General features: G+C 41.7%; 2 protein-coding genes across 2 annotated transcripts; one reads left to right on the forward strand and one right to left on the reverse strand.

The window, feature by feature from the left end:
* Nucleotides 1–247: 247 nt before the first annotated feature.
* LOC120926430 (cytochrome c oxidase assembly factor 5) lies at nt 248–9,132 on the reverse strand. The gene is made up of 3 exons (XM_040336337.1): nt 8,941–9,132; nt 6,689–6,772; nt 248–445 (listed from the first exon to the last, which is right to left on the reverse strand). Exons 1-3 carry the CDS (start codon nt 9,040–9,042, stop codon nt 404–406), a joined length of 228 nt encoding a protein of 75 aa, XP_040192271.1. The 5' UTR covers nt 9,043–9,132; the 3' UTR covers nt 248–403.
* Nucleotides 9,133–9,256: 124 nt separating this feature from the next.
* On the forward strand, nt 9,257–22,536 carry UNC50 (unc-50 inner nuclear membrane RNA binding protein). Its single transcript, XM_040336336.1, has 6 exons — nt 9,257–9,416; nt 14,605–14,917; nt 17,161–17,281; nt 18,181–18,320; nt 19,735–19,833; nt 22,297–22,536. The coding sequence occupies exons 2-6, from the start codon at nt 14,638–14,640 to the stop codon at nt 22,431–22,433; spliced, it is 777 nt and encodes a 258-aa protein (XP_040192270.1). The 5' UTR covers nt 9,257–9,416; nt 14,605–14,637; the 3' UTR covers nt 22,434–22,536.
* Nucleotides 22,537–22,938: the final 402 nt, after the last annotated feature.

Below are 22,938 nucleotides of genomic sequence, written 5' to 3' on the forward strand. Positions count from 1 at the left end.
TCATTAGTGGGATATGGTTTGCAGTGTTATCATTGTATGTATTCTGCACAGACTCGATATTAAACGTTACCGTGTACAGTACCTATATCTATACTGAGGTATATAAAATAGAACATAAGGCGCAACCAACAAATTAAAATAAATTTAATATATTCGTCACTTAAACATCTCAAAAATACAAATTATATGTCTACTACAAACAAAAAAAATCAATACATATAGTTTGTTTTTATCAAACACTGCAACATTTTCATTTTTTCACCACTGTGAGAATTTTTAATGAGAACAGAAGCAAGAAAAAAATGCAAATCACTGTACTGTGCACCCTACTAGACACAACAGTTCATGATCTCAGCATGAAGTAGAGTGCGGCTGTTAATCGGACAAATGCATCTTCCACATCTCAGTAACCTTTTCTCCCTCGAAAGCGTGCTCGGTTGTCCAGCTGAGAATAAACATAAAATTATTTCAGGACTGTACACGAGATTAGTACCTGCATCCAATTCACAATAGTGTGAACCCAGCCTAATACATAACTATGCAGTTGTTCCAGTAGTAATAAAAGTATAAAAAAAGTGCAGTAAACAAACTAAATTGCTGAAGGAAATAAAACGATCAGTGAGGCTTGAAAAATATGGCTTAAAAAGGATTCACCCCTAGGTGTTTTTCCTGTTTTGTTGCATTTCAGTCTGGAATTAAAATAGATTTTTTTGGAACTTTGTACCATGTGATGTGCACAACATGCCTATGACTTTAAAGGTGCAACATGTTTTTATTGTTTTATGACACAAACAATAAATTAACCTCTTCCCATGCAGACTAGAGCAGATTGATGGCTGGCCATGCCTTTTGTCCTTCCAGATGGACTTCATACGAACATCTTCATCATTTTGCCGTTTGTGTGTGCGCAGCAAACGGTGGTGAGCCTTCTCCCTCGGACACAGCGCATCACCAATCGGGGTAAAGAGCCAAAGACACTGGTTCTTTACCACATGATCGCTGTGTCCAATCACAGCCGGGCACAATTGTCAAAGACCAACAAAGTGTACCTGTTAGTGCCCCCTATGGGTGTGTATTTGTCACAGCACCCATCAGTGCAGGCTATCAGTGCACCCAGGGCTGCGGTTAGAAACCACCAGGCCCCATACAATCAACCTGACAGGCCTCTCCCCCCCAAAAAAACTAAAAATAGTTTTCCACACTTCAATTATGAATGAACACAGCGAGTGATCGATACCAAAACAATCATTGTGTTCATTCAGGAAAGAAAGGTGCTACTGTCAGGTGTTCTAATCTCCCTCCCCTCTATCCAAAACAAGTTTTGCCTTTAGTTATACTTTAAAAGATGAAATCCCCATTCGTAACAGTTACAGTTGCACATTACAAACAGACTGGCCCCCACTCCCACAGCTAGTGGGGATCTTCTCCACCTGCTAGCTGTCACAATAAAAAATTAAAAAGTCCTCACCTGACAGCTTTGCGGCTGTTGGCTTGTAGTTTTCAATGAATTAGTGCGGTGCTGTGGTAGTTCATTGAGTTTTCCTGTCAGGGAGTATCTGCTTGGACATATGATGTACGGGCACACAGATACACTGTCTGCAGGAGACCTGCATGGCACCAGTGATCTGATTGCTGGTGCAATGCTTTAGAGACTTCAGAAACAAAAAATTATAAGGTAAACTTATCCTTTAAGAGGGTAGCACTGGCTGAACATTCCTGTCCTGGTTGAGAGTTGTCAGCAGGACCCTTTTAAGCTGTAAACTCAACAGCGTAGGGCTTTTAGAAGAGTGGCCAGAAAAAAGTAATTGCTTAACCACTTCCCGACCTCCTCATGTACATATACGTCAGCAGAATGGCACATGTACGTACCTGTACGTCCTCTGCTAGACGTGGGTGGGGGGTCCGATCGGAACCCCCCCCCCCGGTACATGCGGAGGTCGGGTCCGCTCGCTATTTGTTTTTAGCCGCTCCCTCGCGATCGCTCCCCGGAGCTGAAGAACGGGGAGAGCCGTATGTAAACACGGCTTCCCCGTGCTTCACTGTGGCGGCGCATCGATCGGGTGATCCCCTTTATAGGGGAGATCCGATCGATGATGTCATTCCTACAGCCACACCCCCCTACACTAGTAAACACACACACAGTGATCCCTAAATGTTACAGCGCCCCCTGTGGTTAACTCCCAAACTGCAACTGTCATTTTCACAATAAACAATGCAATTTAAATGCATTTTTTGCTGTGAAAATTACAATGGTCCCAAAAATGTGTCAAAACTGTCCGAAGTGTCCGCCATAATGTCGCAGTCACGAAAAAAAATCGCTGATCGGCGCCATTAGTAGTAAAAAAAAATAAAAAAAATAAAAATGCAAAAAAACTATCCCCTATTTTGTAAACGCTATAAATTTTGCGCAAACCAACCGATAAACGATTATTGCGTTTTTTTTTTACCAAAAATAGGTAGAAGAATACGTATCGGCCTAAACTGAGGAAAAAAAAATGTATATATGTTTTTGGGGGATATTTATTACAGCAAAAAGTAAAAAATATTGAATTTTTTTTCAAAATTGTCGCTCTATTTTTGTTTATAGCGCAAAAAATTAAAACCGCAGAGGTGATCAAATACCACCAAAAGAAAGCTCTATTTGTGGGGAAAAAAGGACGCCAATTTTGTTTGGGAGCCACGTCGCACGACCGCGCAATTGTCTGTTAAAGCGACGCAGTCCCGAACTGTAAAAACCCCTTGGGTCTTTAGGCAGCAATATGGTCCGGGGCTTAAGTGGTTAAAGTGGGCGTAAACTCCCATCTCTGACTTATACCTGTGGCAAGTAAATGGTGTAGTGGGGGGCCCCAAGCTGTACATAACTAACTCTTCATACCCACATATAGGGGTGCAACGGATCAAAAAACTCACGGTTCGGATCGTTCCTCGGATCAGAGTCATGGATCGGATCATTTTTCGGATCAGCAAAAAAAAATTTGCAGCATCACTGTGCCCCAAATTGTAGCCTCCTTGTGTCCCAAATTGGAGCCTCACCAAGGCGGAAGAAGTGAGAGGGCGGCCAGCAGGGCCAGATTTCCTTTCCCAGCCGCCCCAAGGCCAGGTTCTGCAATGCAACCCCTCCCCACCAACCGAACCACCCCCCCCAAATCAATGGAGAATGGCAATTGGATGGCAGGGGCAGCACGGTTAGTTAAAAAAAAAAAAAATCCCCTTTTTTTCCCTTTATCACTTTTTTTTTGGAGCTTGTAGTTTATTTTTTTTTTGTTTAATTTTCTTATTTTTTATATTTTTCTTTATTTTAATTACTATTTTATTAATTTAATTATTTCTTATAATTTTATCTTTTTTTTTTTGTTCACTTAACTTTATTGCTATCACACAGGAGAAAACAATTCACTGTGTGATAGCATTGGAATTGGAGGTGACAGGTTCTCTTCATTGACCCTCTCACCTCCAAAAACAGGAGTCCTAGCACTGTGCTAGAACGCCTGTGACAGCTGAGAAGGGAAGAGCACAGCTTACTCCTCTCACTGTGTACATAGGCAGCAGGGACAGGAGACAGACTCAGCAGCCGGGGGGAGGAGGAGGGGGGGATGACGGTGTCTCGAAGACAGAGCCAGCCAGCCGAGAGAGTTATGTGGGGGGGAGGGGGAGAGAGGGGAGGACGGACGGCAGCACACATTCTCTGCTAGAAAGCAAATCACCGCCTGTATGTTGAAATTGTCTCCACTCTGCTCGCAGAACTTTTAAGAGGAGCGTTTTACGAGCTGAAAACGCTCAGGTGTTAATGAAACCTAAAACCATGGCTTAACCTTGGTATAAATGAGCCCTAATTCCCTAAGGGTCCATTCATACCAATGTGCTGCATTAGCACTCAGTAAAATGGGCATTTTACCAAAATGAATATTTTGCAGCGAAGTTCATGGCGCTGACATTTATTCTGAAGGCCACTACAACGCAGTAATACATTGCACCTGCACTGCTACATTGTGGGGGAGATTTACTAAAACTGGCGCACATCTGGTGCAGCTGTGCGTAGCAACCTATCAGCTTCTAACTTCAGCTTATTCAATTAGGCATTGACAACAAGGCTCTGTTCACATCTAGGCATCCCGAAACACGAGTAGAATCATACCGTGTTTCTGCTTGTGCGATTTTACTGCGATTCGTTGGGTGACAATCATGGCAAAAATTGCACTGCCTATAAGGCTTACATGTAGGTAAAATGAATACCTGTACGGTTTAGGGGATATTCACCTTGCATGCAGCCGCTGACATCATTATGGTTCTGGCCATTCACAGCGATGTATCCGCGAACCCGGAGGAAACGCAGAGGGAACATGTCAGCTCCCTCGGCGGTGACCGGGAGGCGGTGCCTGCACTTCGTTCTAAGGCAAGTATTTTATAATGAGCTAGTAGAACTGCACGATTCTGGGAAAAATGAGGATAAGGATTTTTTTATGCTTAGAATAAATATCACGATTCTCGCAGCGTAACACCATCTTTCACAGTATACAAATAATTGGGCTAACTTTACGTTTTTTTTTTGTTTTGTTTTTTTTCATTAAAGTGCATTTTGTTTCCCAAAAAATTGCATTTGAAAGACTGCTGCGCAAATACAGTGTGACATAAAATATTGCAACAATCACCATTTTATTCTGTAGGGTCTCTGCTAAAAATATATATATATATATATATATATATATATATATATATATATATATATATATATATATATATATATATATATATATATATATATATATATATATATATATATAATGTTTGGTGGTTCCAAGTAATTCTCTAGCAAAATAAATAAATAATGATTTAAACTTAAAACCAACAACTGTCAGAAAAAGGTTTAGTCTTCAACTTCTTGAGATCCGGGCCATTGTAAAAAGATGTCCACAAGGTGGCTCTACAATGCCGGGAGGTCGTCTTTTTACTGCCTCGGCTCCTCCGGCCACTGGGGGGCACGCGAGTGCCGCCGGCGGCGCATGTGCCCGGCATGTCACTGAGATGCTGATGTGCGTGCCTGGAAGCTGCGATGTCCGCCAGGTACCCAAGATCGGCCGTTACCACTACAATATCGCAGTCTTGACAAAAATCTCAGATAACCGCCATTACTAGTAAAAAAAAAAATCTCAGAATTCTATCCCCTATTTTGTAGCCGCTATGACTTTTGCGCAAACCAATCACTATACGCTTATTGCGATTTTTTTTTTACCAAAAATATTCAGAAGAATACGTATCGGCCTAAGCTGAGATTTTTATTTTATTTTTTAAATTGGGATATTTATTATAGCAAAAAGTTAAAAATATTGTGTTGTTTTTTTTCAAAATTGTCGCTCTTTTTTTGTTTAAAGCGCAAAAAATAAAAAGCGCAGAGGTGATCAAATACCACCAAAAGAAAGCTCTATTTGTGGGGAAAAAAGGACGTCAATTTTGTTTGGGATCCACGTCGCACGACCGCACAATTGTCATTCAAATCACGACAGTGCCGAAAGCTGAAATTTCGCCTGGGCAGGAAGGGGGTATATATGCCCAGTAAGCAAGTGGTTAAAGGGGTTGAAAACCCCCCTGGGTTTTTCACCTTAATGCATTCTATATGAATTAAGGTGAAAAACCTCCTGTGCTGCAGCTGCCCCGAGAGCTCCCCCTTTACTTACCTGCACACGACCTTTGCAGCGACGGAGATGAACACAGGAGCTACAGCCAGTGTCTCGGGTCCACATTGGATAGATTGATAGCAGTGGGAGCCATTGGTTCCCGCTGCTGTGAATGAAATTAACCACTTCCGGACCGCCGCATGTACATATACGTCGGCAGAATGTCACGGACAGGCACATGTACGTACCTGTACGTGCTCTGCTTGACGTGGGTCGGGGGTTCGATGTGGGGAAAAAAGGACGCCAATTTTGTTTGTGAGCCACGTCGCACGACCGCGCAATTGTCTGTTAAAGTGACGCAGTGCCGAATTGTAAAAACCCCTTGGGTCATTTAGCAGCATATTGGTCTGGTCCTTAAGTGGTTAAATGACATGGGAGACGGGCCAGGTCCTGCTGTCTGTGTCAATGGATGCAGCAGCAGGACACAAAAGCACGCTCACAGGAGTGCCCCCCAGGGAAAGCGCTTCTCCGTCTGGGGACTCTAAAAAAGGAGCAGCCAGGAGCGACCACAGAGGGACCCCAGAAGAGGAGGATCGGGGCCACTCTGTGCAAAACCCTTGCACAAAACGAGGCAAGTATGACATGTTTGTTATTTAAAATAAATCAAACTTTACAACCCCTTTAAGTGGTTAAACTTCCCTCAAGTTCATTCCTTTGATCTAAAGAACAAGATGTTACAATGTTTATAGTTAGCTCCGTGGCTGGGGAATGTTGTGAAATTTGACAGACTGCCTGTTTTTTTTTTTTACAGCTGTCTCTATGCAGAGTTCTCTGCTCAAGAAATCAGGGAAAATGCTTTAAGATCGCAAGGGGGGAAAGAATCGCGATCTCCATTCTTTTTTCCATTCTTAACGATTAATCGTGCAGCTCTATGAGCTAGTATGTGGTGCATACTAGTTCTGTATGCCTTTGTCTTACAGTTTTTTTAAGGGGTTTCAGGGCATACAATCTCGTTAATTAAGTAGTCACAGTTGGCTAAGTATTACTGCAGTATTTACATATATAAGTGGACTTACAACTGATCTTTTACACTCAAAAAAGCTGATTTGCAGAGGTCTGCAGTGGCCTTCTCTTAAACACTCCTTGGGTGTCTTTCCTTCCTGCACAAGAAGACAACAATGGTCACGTTAATAACATATACCTTACAATACATGAATAAAATAAAAAGTCCAACTCCAAGCACAATCATATTTTTTTTTTTTTTTTTTAATCATTTTCAGTTTTACAGCTACCGCTCCTGCTGTACTTGTGCTCCCCATTGACATTAGAGCTTCGTGTACAACAAACAACATCACTGGTTATGTCTCTGCCCCTATCCATTCACAAAACTAGGGCTAAAACAACTAATCAACATAATCGATAAGAAAAATAGTTGGCAACAAATTCTATTATTGATTAGTTGGCCTGCATACAAAATGCATTATTTGTTTACATGTCAGTATGAACATTTTACTGAGCTGTATGTGTGTATATTGCGCCGAGCAAAAAGATGCCTAACATGTCACGCTTCAAAATTGCACACGCTCGTGGAATGGCGTCAAACTTTGGTACTTAAAAATCCCCATAGGCGACGCTTACATTTTTTTTACTGGTTACATGTTTTGAGTTACAGAGGAGGTCTAGGGCAAGAATTATTGCTCTCGCTCACGTTCGCGGTGACACCTCACATGTGTGGTTTTAACACTGTTTTCATATGTGGGCGGGACTTATGTATGTGTTTTCTTCGGCGTGCGGGCACACAGGGTCAGGGGCACTTTAAAATTATTATTTTTTGGGTTAATTTTACTTACATTTTTCTAGTTTGACACTTTAAAAAAATAAAATAAAAAATATGATCACTTTTCTTCCTATTACAAGGAATGTAAACATTCCTTGTAATAGGAATATGGAATGACAGCACCTCTTTACAGTGAGATATGGGATCAATATTATACCTCTAGGCTGGGAAGCCCCAAAAAAAAGAAAAAAACATTACGGCTTCCCAGCTGAGGCTTCGCCTTTTTTTTTTTAATGCAGAGGCCAGGCGTGATGTCATAACATGGCCCCCGGCCTCCGACGATCATAGAGACTGCGGCGACCATCAGGTATGACACACAGTTAAAATACTCTGTATATCCTAAAAAAATAAAAAAATCCATAATCAATACTTGCAGCCCTAGTCTTAACAGTTCGATCTGTTTTTAGATCCTAGTCTCAAATATTTATTATATTCTTAGATTCTTGTCTCAACTGTTCGATCAATTTTTAGATGCTAGATCCATTGTTAGTTCAGGTCTCAACTGTTCAGTCCATTTATTTTATTAACAGACATGTTCAATATATTTTTAGATCCTGGTCTCAACTGTTCATTTATATTTTTAGATCTACAATCTATTTTTAGAGCCTGATCTAAACTGTTCGATCTATTTTTAGATCTTGGTCTCAACTGTTCTTTCTATTTTTAGATCCCAGATCTATTTTTAGACTCTGATCTAAACAGTTTAATCTATTTTTAGATTCTGAATCTATTTTTAGAACTTGGTGTCAACTGTTTTTTTCTATTTTTAGATCCAAGATCTATTTTTAGATCCTGATTAAGGATGAGCTCCAGCGTGTTCGGATGGTACACGTGCAGAGCCCGCACGGCGCTGCGCTAATCACAGCCAGGGAGACATTGTCCCGATGCTCAGCTGCAGAGATCGGGAAATGTCTCCCTGGCTGTGATTAGCGCAGCGCCGTGCAGACTTCCTGGCGGGCTCTGCACGTGTACCATGCGAACGCGCTGGAGCTCATCCTTAATCCTGATCTAAACTGTTCGATCTATTTTTAGATCTTGGTCTCAACTGTTCAATCCATTTTTAGATCCATGATCGATTTTTAGATTAGATACCTGTCAGTAAGTGTCTGAGGACTTTTGAATGTGTGGAGAGAAATGTCTCATGGGACATGTAGTTCTAGGCAGGAGAAGAAAGTGATTCTAAAGGCAGAAGGTATTTTTTACCCTGACGGTACCCTGTACCTTTGTATCTCCCCAGTGTGGGCATCTGATAAAGACAAGAGATGAGCTCAGGCGTCCTCTGAACTTTTGCTTGACACTGCAATGGGCTGCAGGCTGGGTGTTTCCCTGCAGTACAGATCACGTTTTACTCAGGAACTAACTCTCTGCCATCAGACCACCATGGCTGTGTACATAGGGCCCTATTGTGACTTGTAGAAATACAATATTGGAGATATATACTACATATATAGAAACACAGAAGGTGGTCAGGTGATAAGGAGAGAGGCCCACCTGCAGCACACATTCACTCTTCAGCAGGCAGCTCTTAAGATCCTCCTTCGCCCCTGCACAGGGGTGACTATCCTCCTCCTTATCCTCATAGTACTTCGGCATCGCTGTTCCTCTGTCCTACCTTTACTGACAACTATACATGGGCGGCGCCATCTTTCACCCACAATGCACAGCGCGACTTTCCGTCGCAAAATCACTACAACTTACGCCTCCTCAGGCAGGTGTTTCGCCCCTTCTCGGTGTATCATTACAATTGACGAGTGCAGGGTGTAGCAAGATGGCGGCGACGCAACGTCAAGTCCGTTACACATTCTGACGGGTCGCCTAATCTGACGAAACACAGGACGAGGAACTGTTCGGTCTACACTTCCCAGGATTACCCGCGGCATGTGGAAGCTTCCGGGTCGGTGACGTCGGCAGGCAGTACGTGTTCTGGGTTGTGTTACCGGAAGCTGCTGAGGATTCGGGGTACATAGGTGAGCAGGGATGTGAGGGGCTGCTGCTATTCAGTCATACACAGTATGGAGGGGATGGTGGAGCTCCCTTCCTCTGTACATGGCTCACGTAGATTGCTGGGAGACATTTTCTTAGGTCAGGCGTTGGTTGCTATCTATAAACACCACAGACATGTTGTTTGTTGTGTTGTAGAGGGATGGGCTCTTGTGTCATTAGGATACAAGCTACTGTAGTAATCAGGGCAATAGGGTGGGTTGGTGAGTGTTGCCCAAAGATGTGACAATTAGCCAATGTTCAGTTTCAGTTCATACCAGCATTCTGCTATTTTGTGCACTGAAGAAAAAGGACAGGTTGTAGTTTTATATATTTTTTTTTATTTTACGTTTTGTATAAATTATCTTTTAAGCTGCAAAAGGGCTTTGTGCTGCCCTGGGCATTCAGGTTTTGCAGCATATCTACACACACCTTCCCCACGCATGCGTAAAGACGGCTATTACGAAGCTCCAGTACTTTGCACTCTGTGCGCATGTATGGGGTGTAGATGTGCCCAAGGGTGCTGCCAGCCAGAGCCCTGTGGCACATCTGCGCATGCTCCCTAATGGCAGCGCCCTGTGGTGGAACCACACAAAAGGGGATTACATTTTTTCCTAAGGCCTTATGCACTCTGGGCTTAAAAATTACACTTTTACAGACATTTGACGTTTTTATGTACTCGCCAATACCGATAACCGATACTTTTTTTTTTTAAATGTGTCCCCAAATTCAGCCATGTGTAGGTCCCCAGTGGCCTACCTGTGTAGGCAAAGAGAGAGCCCCCCGCCACCGCCTAGTTGATCAGCGCGCGGGGAACATAACAGCTTTCATTTCAATAGCTGTGTGTTCCCCGCCGTGCGTCGTCATATATAGCCCCTCCCCCTTGTCCGGGCACTTTGATAAACAGATCACCTGTCCAATCCTGGGACGGGTGACCTGTCTTTCAAAGTGCCCGGACAAGGGGGAGGGGCTATATGACGAGGCGCATCGGGGAACACAGCTATTGAAATGAAAGCTGTCCTGCTCTCAGCCTGCTCTCTGCCCCCTCTCAGCCTGCTCTCTGCCCCCTCTCAGCCTGCTCTCTGCCCCCTCTCAGCCTGCTCTCTGCCCCCTCTCAGCCTGCTCTCTGCCCCCTCTCAGCCTGCTCTCTGCCCCCTCTCGTCCCCGCTCTCCGCCCCCTATCAGCCCGCTCTCCGCCCCCCTCTCACTCCCCGAAAAAGTATCGGGTGAAGCATCAGGAGCATTTACGCGAGTACAAGTACTCGCGCAAATGCTCAGTATCGGTACTGATACAACCCTACTTTTAACCCTTTATTTGATTTGGCCTTTTTACCCTTTATTTGGCCGCTAGTAGGGGTTAAAAGCGCCCCACTAGCGGTCGAAATGCACTGCTATAACAGCGTTAAAGCACCGCTAAAACTAGCAGCACTTTACCGCTCTCGCCCCAGTGTGAAAGTAGCCTTAAAGGGGACACCTAAAACTAAAATCATTGTCATTCTCTTCCTCAGTCTTTAACAAAATCACAGCTTTCCCCATTTTTCACCCACTTCCTCATTCCTCGCCGTCCTCCCACTTTCCTGGACATTGCCACAAAGGCTGCCGGGACTTGTCGTTTTCTCAGTTACAGAATACTGTGAATGAATGACCCGGCTAGGCGGGTGCTGGAGTATAAACTTATTTAGGTTTGGGTAGAGTATGGAATGCTTAAAACCCCTTTCAGTTTGTTTTTTGCTGTCTTTGTCCATATCGGGGGAACGCCCTTCACTTCCTGTCCTGGAGCCATAACAAGAAGTGAACACCCTTATACAGATGTCAAGGGAATGTGTTGCCATTGGAAGTTTCCTGCCTTTTCTTGTTCTGCTGGCAACTGTATAATTTAGATTTTTCTTTTTCTTTCCCTATCACTTTCTGTCTCGGTGACAGTGGTCACCAGGTCAAACAAACGGGTTACATCTTCCTGCAGGAATACATACAGCAGCAGGAACTTTAGAAAGGGGTGCCAGAGCAACAACAGTTGTAAGAGCCCCAGATTGTTTTGGTTGTTGATAAATAGATCATGAAAAGCAGATATTGTTTTTTTTAGAGGAAAAAACACTTTCCCATTCATCAGGGCTCAATACAGGATACAGCTTGGATAGACTCGGAGAAAGCAGTAACCACAGAGTTGCCACTCAGTGTCTCTCTATGAGGAGAATTAAATACTGGTTCTAATATAGATTTGTGTGCTCACTGTTTTCTCTGGCATCCTTTCTATATTTCTGTGGTACGAGCTACTGCTGCGTGTTTATTGGAGGAAGCTTTGCTGTGAGAGGAGCTGCATCAGAGCATTTGAACTTGTTTGAAGTTTGTCATTCATTTGACTGCACAAGTTTGAAAATTCCCAGACCCTTACATTTGTTCCGCAGCAATAAGGGATATAGCCATTCTGCACTCTATCCAAAAAAAATAACAATGCATACATTAAAAAAAAGGCTTATGCCTTGTGCACACGATCGGATTTTCTGTCAGGTTAAACGGATTTTTCAGACGGAATTCCATTCAAGCTGTCTTGCATACACACTGTCACACCAAATTCCGACCGTCAAGAACGCGGAGACGTACAACACTACGACGAGCCGAGAAAAATAAAGTTCAATGCTTCCGAGTATGCGTTGACTTGATTCTGAGCATGCGTGTTTTTTTCCTCCATCGGTGTTCCCTACAGACGAACAACATTTCCACTAGAAAAAAGTCTGATGGGGCCCACACACGGTCAGAATATCCGATGAAAGAATTCCGTCTGACTTTTTCCATCGGAAATTCTGATCGTGTGTACAAGGCATTACACTTATTTACATCACGCTTGTTCCAGGTCTGTGACTCAAAATAAGTAAAATCGGATACAGCTCAATAACTAGCATTTTTAAAAGTAGGTCAGAAATGGTCACCGCCACCCCTGCCTTTTGTTATGACGGCTATGCTTTAACTACCCCAAAGCTGTCAGTTGGGAGTTAAGTGGAACCTATATACATCCTTGTCAGAAAAGGACAAGTTACAGCAATCTGACCTCTAATAATAGATTTAAAGAAAAAACTGCAAGAGAATAAAACATTTTATTGTGATATATCCATCAATGTTGCATGCTTTACATTGCAGTTCTTTGTACCTGTGTGCATTGTTCTGTGCTGTTTGCATAATTTGTTGTTCCCGTTACTATAGTTTATACATACAAAAGAAACCGAGGCTTTAAGCAGTCTACACATATTTGTTTCTAAGCTCTGTAATTGGATGTTTTTTTTTTGTCTATTTACCTATAAAACAGTTTTCAGGTTTCTTGCCTATTGTTTTTAGTTTGTCTTTTTACGCTTAGTAGTGCTCAATGGGATGTTATTTTAGTAATGCCTTTATTCATGTTCAATCTGTATTATTATTTAAAATAGACAATGGGGGTTATTTACAAAGGGAAAATCCACTTTACACTACTAGTGTAGATCCGAGGGGGACATGCAAGGAGAATAAAAAAACAGCATTTTAGCTTGCACATGATTAGATGATAAAATCAGCAGAGCTTCCCCTCATTTCAGATCTACCCCTCAGATTTACAGCGACTGCACTTCCAAGTGCACTTGTAGTGCAAAGTGGATTTGCCTTTTGTAAATAACCCCCACTGTGTGCTAATCTGACCATTGTATTAAGGGGCCAACTACTAAATAGTGGTATTCCAGTTATAGGTTGTGTCTGAAGGGTTGAGTCACCCTGAGGTTTCTAATGTTGCTCTTCAACAAAAATTTCCCTCTGCCATAGTATTATCTATAAGATAAAAGGGAGAGTTGGATCCGTGCATAATGACTAAATCAGGTTTGCAGATACAGGAGATCCCACCAGGAAAGTTCCCCAGAATGATGAGAAACTTTAACTTTCCAGCATTTATCAAAGAGAGCAATATACATTTTTAGTGGACTTCTCATTTAATGTGACTCATTCACTAAGTGGCATGGGGTGCTAACTTCCTGTAATGACAGATATTGTGTTATGACAAGTGACGCTGTCTGCGTTCTGGCAATTTGATATTAAGGGCTCATTCACACTATCTGCAGTGACCTGCATTTTTCTGGATAAACGCAGGTCAGAACTATGGCACATAGGATATTTTTTTATTTTATTTTTCATTCTGAATTTATTGAATATTATATAATACCAAAAAGATGTTGCGCTACCAAATGTCGTAAAGTGCACTTAAAATAAATAAATACAAAATTAGTGTCAATAGAAACTATACTTGTGATGATAATATTCAAACATTAAATTCAGTAATAATTCCAATCATGTGTCAATTCAAAAAGCAAACTGCAAATCAACATAGTGAAAAAAAGTCTTCTGTGTGATCAATCTTCAATTTAAATTCACCATGAAAAAAACACCATGTTTATAAAAGGATTCTACCACTGACAGGTAAAGGATGGCCACTCACCTTATGCTGTGGACCTTTGAATAATAAAAGGTCTCGCTGCGTGTGTTTGTCTTTAACAGCTGGGATCCGCATTTTAAAAAATTGTCTCCTTATATATGTTAACCTCCTCTATGTCCAGCCCCCAGGAAAGGTAAATGCAGCTCATGAAAAGATAAATAAAAATGTCCAATAGGGCTCTTTGTATAGCCCTTTTTAGTCCTTTTTATTAATGAGCTTAAAACCGCACTCGCACAGTAAATTCTAAGTGACACAGAGTGAGATACCACTTGCGACTCACCGCTCACTGCATTCTCCGGCTGGCAGCTCCGGTATCAACACAGGACAGGCTGTGGCTGGTGGGAAGGGATCATCCATTCTCTGCACTACTCTGGGATACAAGTGAAATCCTACGTGTTACTACTTTTAAAAAATCATTCCTGACGGAACGCGTTGGGTGGAGCTTGTGCATAGAACAACAATATGCTGATATCTTGCAGAGATTTTCTAACTGCTTTTTGTAATGTACTGTATAAATCTCCCCCTACAGTGGCAGCCTGACCTTCTACTAGGAAGCACAACACTTGGGTGATACATTTAGCCATCTTTTTGTGATATATATATATATATATATATATATATATATATATATATATATATATGTGTGTGTGATATAACTGCACATCAAGGCACATTGGAAGTTTAGTACTAAATAATACAAATGTAAATCTTCACTTTTTTCCTTGCAGGCTTTATGTAAGACCATCAATTCACAGCACGAAATGCTGCCCACCACGTCTGTGAATTCCCGGGCACAGAGCAATGGCACCCTAGGTCCTCGGGATGCAGCAAGACACACTGCTGGGGCCAAGAGGTATAAGTATCTCCGGAGAATCTTTCACTTCAGGCATATGGACTTTGAATTTGCCATCTGGCAGATGCTCTATCTTTTTACCTCACCTCAGAAAGTCTACAGAAATTTCCAGTACAGGAAACAAACCAAAGATCAGTGGGCAAGAGATGATCCAGCGTTCTTGGTCCTGTTAAGCATATGGCTGTGTGGTAGGTTGTTTGTACACATTGATTACGTACTACAGTCTTTTTAAAAAGCATGTATGGGCTGGAGTAGCTGTGTGATGATGCTAAATGGTGTCTATGTGTCTTCACAGAAACATAGTACTAGATAAGACTTTTAAGCTACCTTCTCAAATACTGCATATTACAGACAGTTCTAAAAGGGATCATTGTTAAAATGTTTTAGCAACATCACAGCATTTTCATATTAATATGCTGTTATTTTACAAGATGTTGTTTAGAAATGATCGATTTTAGAATTGTCTGTATTATGCTGTAATTGGTGTGGTACCTTTTAAAATTTCTATCTTGTAGTATGTTTTTTATATGTAATATGTTTATCTAGGGTGTCTTAGCTTTTTAAGGTTTTTATATGTATTTTATATGGGCAGGACTTCAATCAGAGGGTAAATCATTTCCTAGGCTTTACCTCTTGGTTTATGTTAAAGGGGTTTTCCACCCATTTTGTAAGTTTATTAAAAGTCAGCAGCTACAAAAAGTGTAGCTGCTGGCTTTTAATAAACCGACACTTACCTGTTCCACGGCTCCAGCGACGCGCCGGACGAGGCTCCGCTCCTCGCCCCCCTCGCCGGCCGGCGTCTTCATGCTCAGTGTGGGCACCCGGCCGTGACAGCTTTCGGCTGCGCGAGCGGCACTGCGCATGATCGAGCGGGGCGGCCGGGCGAGGCGCCGTCTGATTGGACAGGCGATCGCCGAGGACCTGTGACGTGTCCTGGGCGATCGCCTACAGCAGCCCCTTCCTGTAGGTGATTAAGCTTAATCGCCTAGGCGATTAGGCTTAATCGTCTACCCGGAAGGAGGAAGTGGGACAGGAAGTCCCACTCCTCCTGAAGCCCCCACTCCCTCCCAAAAAAATTACATGCCAAATGTGGCATGTAAGGGGGAGAGGAGTGGGTTAAGAGGAAGTTCCAAATTTGGGTGGAACTCCTCTTTAAGGGTGAACAACAGGCAGATCACTAAATATATACCTGGACAGATGTAATATACAGATGTGTGCAATTTTACCTGCCAAAGCATTTGTATTTCTGCCCATCTAGTTCTGAGATCTGGCAGAGGGAACCGGTTTTCTTTCTGCTGCAGTTAAGGCAGAACTTCATCCAAAATGGGAAGTTTCACTTTTCTGCCTTCTCCCCACCTCCATTCCCACTTTTGAACATTGTTTTGGGGAGCAGGTACCTAGTTTTTTTAGGTACCTGCTCCCACTTCCGCACTGATTACCTAGGCGATCCGAGCAGAAATCTGTTGTTAGAAAAACAAATGATTTACATTAATCCCCATGACTAAGCTTTGGGGGCGGAGTTAAATGTGTTGGGGGCGTGGCCTGGTGGGAGACCAGGCTGAGTTTGTCTCTCTTACACCACTATAGGACTCTGTGGATGTGTGGCACCTCTCTGCCTTACATTAATTCAGGCTTGGTAAGGTGGCAATAAATTCTATGAGGACTTGTCTGCATTTAACATGCAAATTCTGACATTCCCAAAATCGGTACTTATCCAGAGACCCTGCCCTGTGTCCTCCTGATGCCTATTTTAGCACATATGGTATGTTCTTTCACTTTATTATTACTGCACTCATATGATACAGTTTTTTGTTTATCTCCACACAGGTTTGCGTTAAAACAAATGCTGCTCTTGTCTGTGATTTGTGTAATGTCAGTGTGCAGGTGACGGCTGCATAATAAAACTTAGTACAGCTGTCACATCCTGCTTTTGCACTAGCCAATGCATGGTATATTGTGGAGTGCAGATATAGGTAATATAAATGTTTTTTGCCTGGTCTGCTAAAAGTGAGATACTGTATGTGTCTTGAATAAAAGTTGTTGTTCTGCCTCTAAGCAACATTTCATCTCAGTGTACCTAGAGCCCCACATGTGCAGCTTAATGTACAATCACAACATGCCTTGGTGCCAAGATGAATTAACTCCTGCACCCATACATGGAAGTTAAGCCATTGGAGTCTGGTCTATCAAGATGGCCAAAGACTTCAAACCCATAAAAAGATGTCAGCAGTGGCGATAGACAAATATGTGTCTGACAAGTTTATTTACACTTTAAGTTTGAGGTTGATGAGATGAGTTTAGGCTTTCATAAGATAAAGTGTTTTTAAGTCAGGATGGGGAATTCACTAGTGTAAGAGATTTTAAAGGACATGGTTTTGTATATAGCATGTTCACAATTTGTAACCTTTTGTATGTTTTCCTCTTCCTCTAGTCTCCACTATTATGTTTGGAGTTGTTCTACACATGGGATTTTTCGAGATGCTCAAGCTTCTTCTTTGGATTGTCTTTATAGACTGTGTCGGTGTTGGCTTACTTTTTGCAACCCTTATGTGGTATGTTATTCACTGCTGCACTAGGACATTGTACGAATGTATGTAACATAGAATACCAGAAAATGTGTTCAATTTGTTTATTGAGTTTACAAAAAGAAGATAACTAGACAATCCAGAAGTAGACCAAAATAATGGTACGTGTGTGTGTGTGTGTGTGTGTGTGTGTATAAGTTGCATAGAAGAACACCTTTTGTGGGGTGTCACATGGAACTCTGTGCAGAAAGGTTAGATCAAGAAACGATGTACACAGTAGGCTTCATATAATTCAACATCATCAAACAAAACTGATAATATAGATATCCAGTGAAATGGACCACCTCATCAGTAGTGTTTGTTAGAAACCTGCTTCATTAAAAGCTCATGATATGTTGGAGAGCAAAAAAAAAAAAAATCAAGTACCAAAGATGGTCTACCATTATAAACAGCAATATAGAAAAGCAACATAGAAACAAGAGGAAGAGGAGGAAAAAGACAAATAGTGCGGTATAAAAACTACAGAGTAAGGGCAGAAAAGGACCAGCTGAGAATTCTCCAAAGATAGCGTGGTTACCAGCAGCCGGGTACATATAGCTAGAATATAAGGATAAGTTACCAGGGCATAAACACTGTTTTATTTAAGTCTGGGGGCACATTTTAGATGACATTTCAAAGTTGCTGCGATAAGTTTTATGATAATCGCGCCTTTTACATGCAACTCTTGGCAGTATATTTTCATCTTTGGAGCTTTCTGTTGTGTAAACATATTGCAGTACATCCCCTTACAAGTAGTGAGCCACCTTAAAGTAGCATTGTGTTCATTTTACTGACCGTAGCTAAGTAAGCCATGGCAGCAAAAGCAAAATGTAGAATATTTGCCTTATTTGTGATAAATACCTATGTTTCTGTGTGTTATTTTGCAGGTTCATTTCTAACAAATACATGATAAAACATCAAGGAAGAGACTGTGATGTGGAATGGGGCTATGCAATGGATGTGCACTTGAATGCATTTTACCCGCTTCTGGTTATCCTGCATTTTATTCAGTTGTTTTTTATTAAAGGTAAGGAAAATCCCTAAAATGTGTTGCGCAAACGTGTAAATCAATTTGATGTTTCTGCTATGCAAAGTTGGGTAAAAAACATCTGTAGGGTAAAACCAAGTTTAGCTAAAATCCTTTTTTTAGAATAAGAAGTATTTTACTTTAAAGCGGTTGTATACCCGCTGGCACTTTTTTTATTTTTTTGTACACCTATAAGGCAAAAGGCATAATGAGCCAGTATGACATTTTTGCCTCGGCGTGTCTTTCGGGTATCACGGCTCCAGCTCTGTGAGTGGCTGGAGCCGCGATGTCACTCCCATGCGCGTGGGAGACTTCTTTCCGGCAAGGTCCGGCGTCCGCCGGGCTTTCAGCCGAGAATCCCTGATGCGCATGCGCTGCTGAAGTCAACGGCGCATTGCAAGGGGAATATCTCCTAAACTGTACATATTCTTTTTACCTACAGGTAAGCCTTATTATAGGCTTACCTGTCGGTAAAAGTAAAAAAATTAACTATACAACAACTTTAAGGAATGATTTAAAGTAAACCTGGGATATAGGAATATGGAGGCCATCATTGCTGCACACCACTACTGCTGATCTCTCTGATACATACCCTGAGCTAGGTATGGGCCAAACCTTGGGTATTCACACTGGGTGAGTATTGGGCTGTAAAACAGTGGGTAGCCTGTACAGGAAAGACCTCTATACAGTATGTCTACATCTAAGGTCTGGCATGCCATGTATATTGTGTGTCAGAAGGGCTAGGGAATTTGAGTTACTTTCAACTTCACTCCTGATTGAAAACAATACTGCAGCAATGATTAACATCCAGTGATCATGTGTAAAAGCAGTTTGTTATTCATAGCAAGAAAGAAATATTGTTTTTCTCACAATAATTACCTTATTTCATAATGCAGACCCAATTGAGGAAAGGTCAGAAGTGGAAGATGGCATATGTCTGTAAGCACAGGTTTCCAAGATAAACGTACTAGTTCCTGCAGGATTTTACGTGCACTCTGAATGAATTCCCCTTTCCTGATGGTATTTTTCCATGCATGTTGGTTGATGGATAGCTTGAGCCATTGGTGAACCATGGTTACTTACTTTCATAAAGCTTGGACAGCTGTCAGGACCCAGAAAAAATGTACTATAGCTGCGATATACCATCTCAGTTGGTAGCTTCAGGGCATCTAATACTGCTGAACAATAGAAAGCATGTTGGCAAAGCTGTACAAATCAAAAGGGACCCTGATGGATTGATTGTGAGCACCACTTTGGAAAACTTGAAGACGATCTGTTATGTTTCTATATTAAAATGTAAATAAAATAATACATGAAACCCTTTTATATCACTTTTCAGTGAAGTAGTACCTAATGTGTTTTCCAAGGATTAAGATTACATTTATAATTAGTTTGCCTTTTTTCTTTTTTGCAGTTGTCATTTCAGATTATTTCATTGGATACCTTGTGGGGAACACATTTTGGCTGATTGCGATTGGGTACTACATCTATATTACATTCCTTGGATATAGTGGTAAGCTCTAGCATTTTGTATAAGTGCTCAGATGTACTCCTTATTAAAAAAAAAAAAAAAAGTGTATGTGTGAAGACTGCTCTCCTCCAATGATCGGACTTGTGCTGACACGTCCCCTGCACAGCCAATCACTAGGAAGACCAACGCTTATGCAGCTGAGAACATGTTTTATAAATAATGTTTTGCCTTTCATTTCTATATTAAACTGAATGGGTTGTTTTTACAAGGTGAGGGTTGAAATATACTTTAAACGTTCCACTTTAAAGTGGTTGTTAAGTTGGTTATTACAATTACTGGCAGCCCCTCTGTCACGTGACCACCTGCCACTAGGGTTGCCACCTCATCCCTTTAAAACAGAACACATATGAATTACACAGGTTCTGAGGCTAATTTAATGCAGGTAAGGCACCAAATGAGTCTAATTACCACCTTAATTAGCCTCAGAACCTGTGTAATTCATATGTGTTCTGTTTTAAAGGGATGAGGTGGCAACCCTACCTGCCACTCTCCTTTACCGATCTGGGGACTACAGTGGGAGGGGCTGAGATTCCCCTCTGACATCACGTGACTGCACACCGGCGATGTAAGAGAAGGTATTTAGCGCTGTATATCTGTTATTATAGAGGGTCTGCCAGTAATTGTAATAGCTAACTTTAATGACACATGTAATAGTGGCTGAGGGGGGGGGGAGATGGCCCACAGACTAGGAACTGACAGGCAAGGAGTGAGGGGGAGAGACTCTGAACACAGCAGGATGACAGAGGCACATAAACTGACTATGGTATCATGGATCAGCAGCCACACATGATGGATCCAAAGTAGTACGACAGTCATGTTGTACCAATGTGAATCAGGCCTTATTGTCAAAGCTTAATTGAACAAGCTGAAGTTAGAAACTGATTGGTTACTATGTACAGCTTTGTGATCCGAAAATTCGGCCAACCAAGCCTTCAATTTCACTTCAATTTCCGTGGACGGTAATCATTTTTTCTTTCCGGGAGTTTTCTTTTCTTGCCTATGTGCATTCCTTTTTCTATTACATTTATCGCACGATTCTCCCATCAATAATTAGAAAATAGTTTGTTTTTCAAAAAATTTCCAACATGTCCAACAACTCAAACTTCATTGCTGCAGCCCACTAATGGTGCAAAATTTGAATGAAAATTCTTAGATACGATTTTTGAAAGAAAATTCTTTCGAAATTTGACCTGTGTATGGCCAGCATAAGTAAATCTCTCCCCTTTATGCAACTGTTATTTAGCAAGCGTTAAAGCTGGATTCTGGCCACAAAAGCATTTATTTAAATTATTTCCTCATTTGCCACAAACTATATAGATCAATTTTGTGTGCACTGAATGATTTTGCAAACCCAGTTATTAACGTAGCAGAGACTTAATCGATGTGCTGTACATATCCTGAGCAGAGGATATGACACTATGCAGAAAGCTCCTGTATAGAGGCAAAGTTTCATATTACTTCACAAATCGGGGGAAATATACAACGTGCTCCCAAGATACAACTAATAATATGCTTGCCTCTTGTGTTTAGATGGTCTTTCTTATTCCAGAGTCCAGTACATACTTAAATGTATTTTATTTAATGTAAGTATCTGATTTGACCTGGAATCGGCCTCCTACTGACCCCTTGTGCAGAAGCACTCGGACTCTTTGGAGGGAGAAGAAGCACAGGAAGCCAGGAGGAGAGAGCAGAGTGTTAGAAAGATGAGCTTGTCAGTCTGCTGCTACTCCTTTTGCTGTCTAGTTGCAAAGTGGGGGTGGGGAGGAGACCTATTAATGTTATTGAACTGAAAACGAAACCATGTCTTCTGCCATGCCAGACAGGACTGTGTTGAAAAGTTGTTTACATCTCAGAACTAAATTCTTTTTCAGATAAAATAGTTCCCTTTATATTTTTTTCATCTGTGTATTTAGCTGTTTGCCTGAGGTTCTGCTTTAATGTGTGTAAAGTATGTACAGTACATATTGGTTATTATCTGGTGGAGCAATCAGTGATGTTGCTTGTCATGTGACTTGCTCTCTAACGCTCCGTCCACACCTGTGCAGCTGTATTTTGTTTGTAGGGCAGCCCATTCATTTCAGTGGGCTTCTCTACCCACAGAAATTACCCTTTAAAAAAATAAAAAAAATTGTGTCACACCAAACTGCATGGTGCTGCGGCATCATGTGGTTTGGCGCATGAAATGGTGCTGCAGTTGCCAATGTAAGATGCCAACCTCTTGTGTCTGCTAAAGTGCAGCATCTTTCTCTGCACTTCTGAATCGCACAATTCCCAGCTGCAGAGATGTGACCCGAGTGCTAGTTCCAAGTTGATACAAATAGTTGCCCTGTAAGTAATACACGTTTGCATTTTAGCTGCTATACCATCATGCAACTCCTTTTTGCAAAACAAAAGAAATAACTATTATTTCCCTAATCATCATCTTCTTTTTTTTTTTTTCTCCAGCGCTGCCATTTTTGAAAAACACAGTGATTCTTCTTTACCCCTTTGCAGCCCTGATACTGCTCTATGTCTTGTCATTGTCCTTGGGATGGAACTTCACGCGAATGCTTTCTGACTTCTACAAATTCAGAGTAAACTAAATCCATTTGGAGGTCTGCATTGTTTAAATATGTTAATTTGTATAAATTGTAAATATCCTTTTTCTTGTAGAATACGGTATGGGTAAAGACTGATTTAACAAAACCCTCATGTGTCTGTCATTTTTTGTTTAAAGTCATTTATTTATGAGGAATTTGTATGATGTGTGGGTGCTACCAACGCTAGTGTTTTTTTTTTTTTCTCTTATGGTACATGCTTTACCTGCCTGCCGCCCGCCGTATAGACAAATGACAGTGGGCGGAAGGCTCTCTTGTTCTGGGAAGATGTCATATGACGTTGCCCCAGTCTCAGCCCTCACGGTGGTGGCACAGTGTCCCTGGGACACGGCTCGATCTCTGTAAAGGGCCGATGATGTGGCTTTTTACCCGTGTGATCACCTATGTCCAATCACAGCTGATCACATGTAAACAGGCAAATGGCAGTTATTGGCTCTCCTCGCCTCACACTGACAGTGGCATTTCCTTACAAGGGAGACCTGTACAGATA

The sequence above is a fragment of the Rana temporaria genome, chromosome 2 (assembly GCF_905171775.1).
Source record: "Rana temporaria chromosome 2, aRanTem1.1, whole genome shotgun sequence".
NCBI lineage: Eukaryota > Metazoa > Chordata > Amphibia > Anura > Ranidae > Rana > Rana temporaria.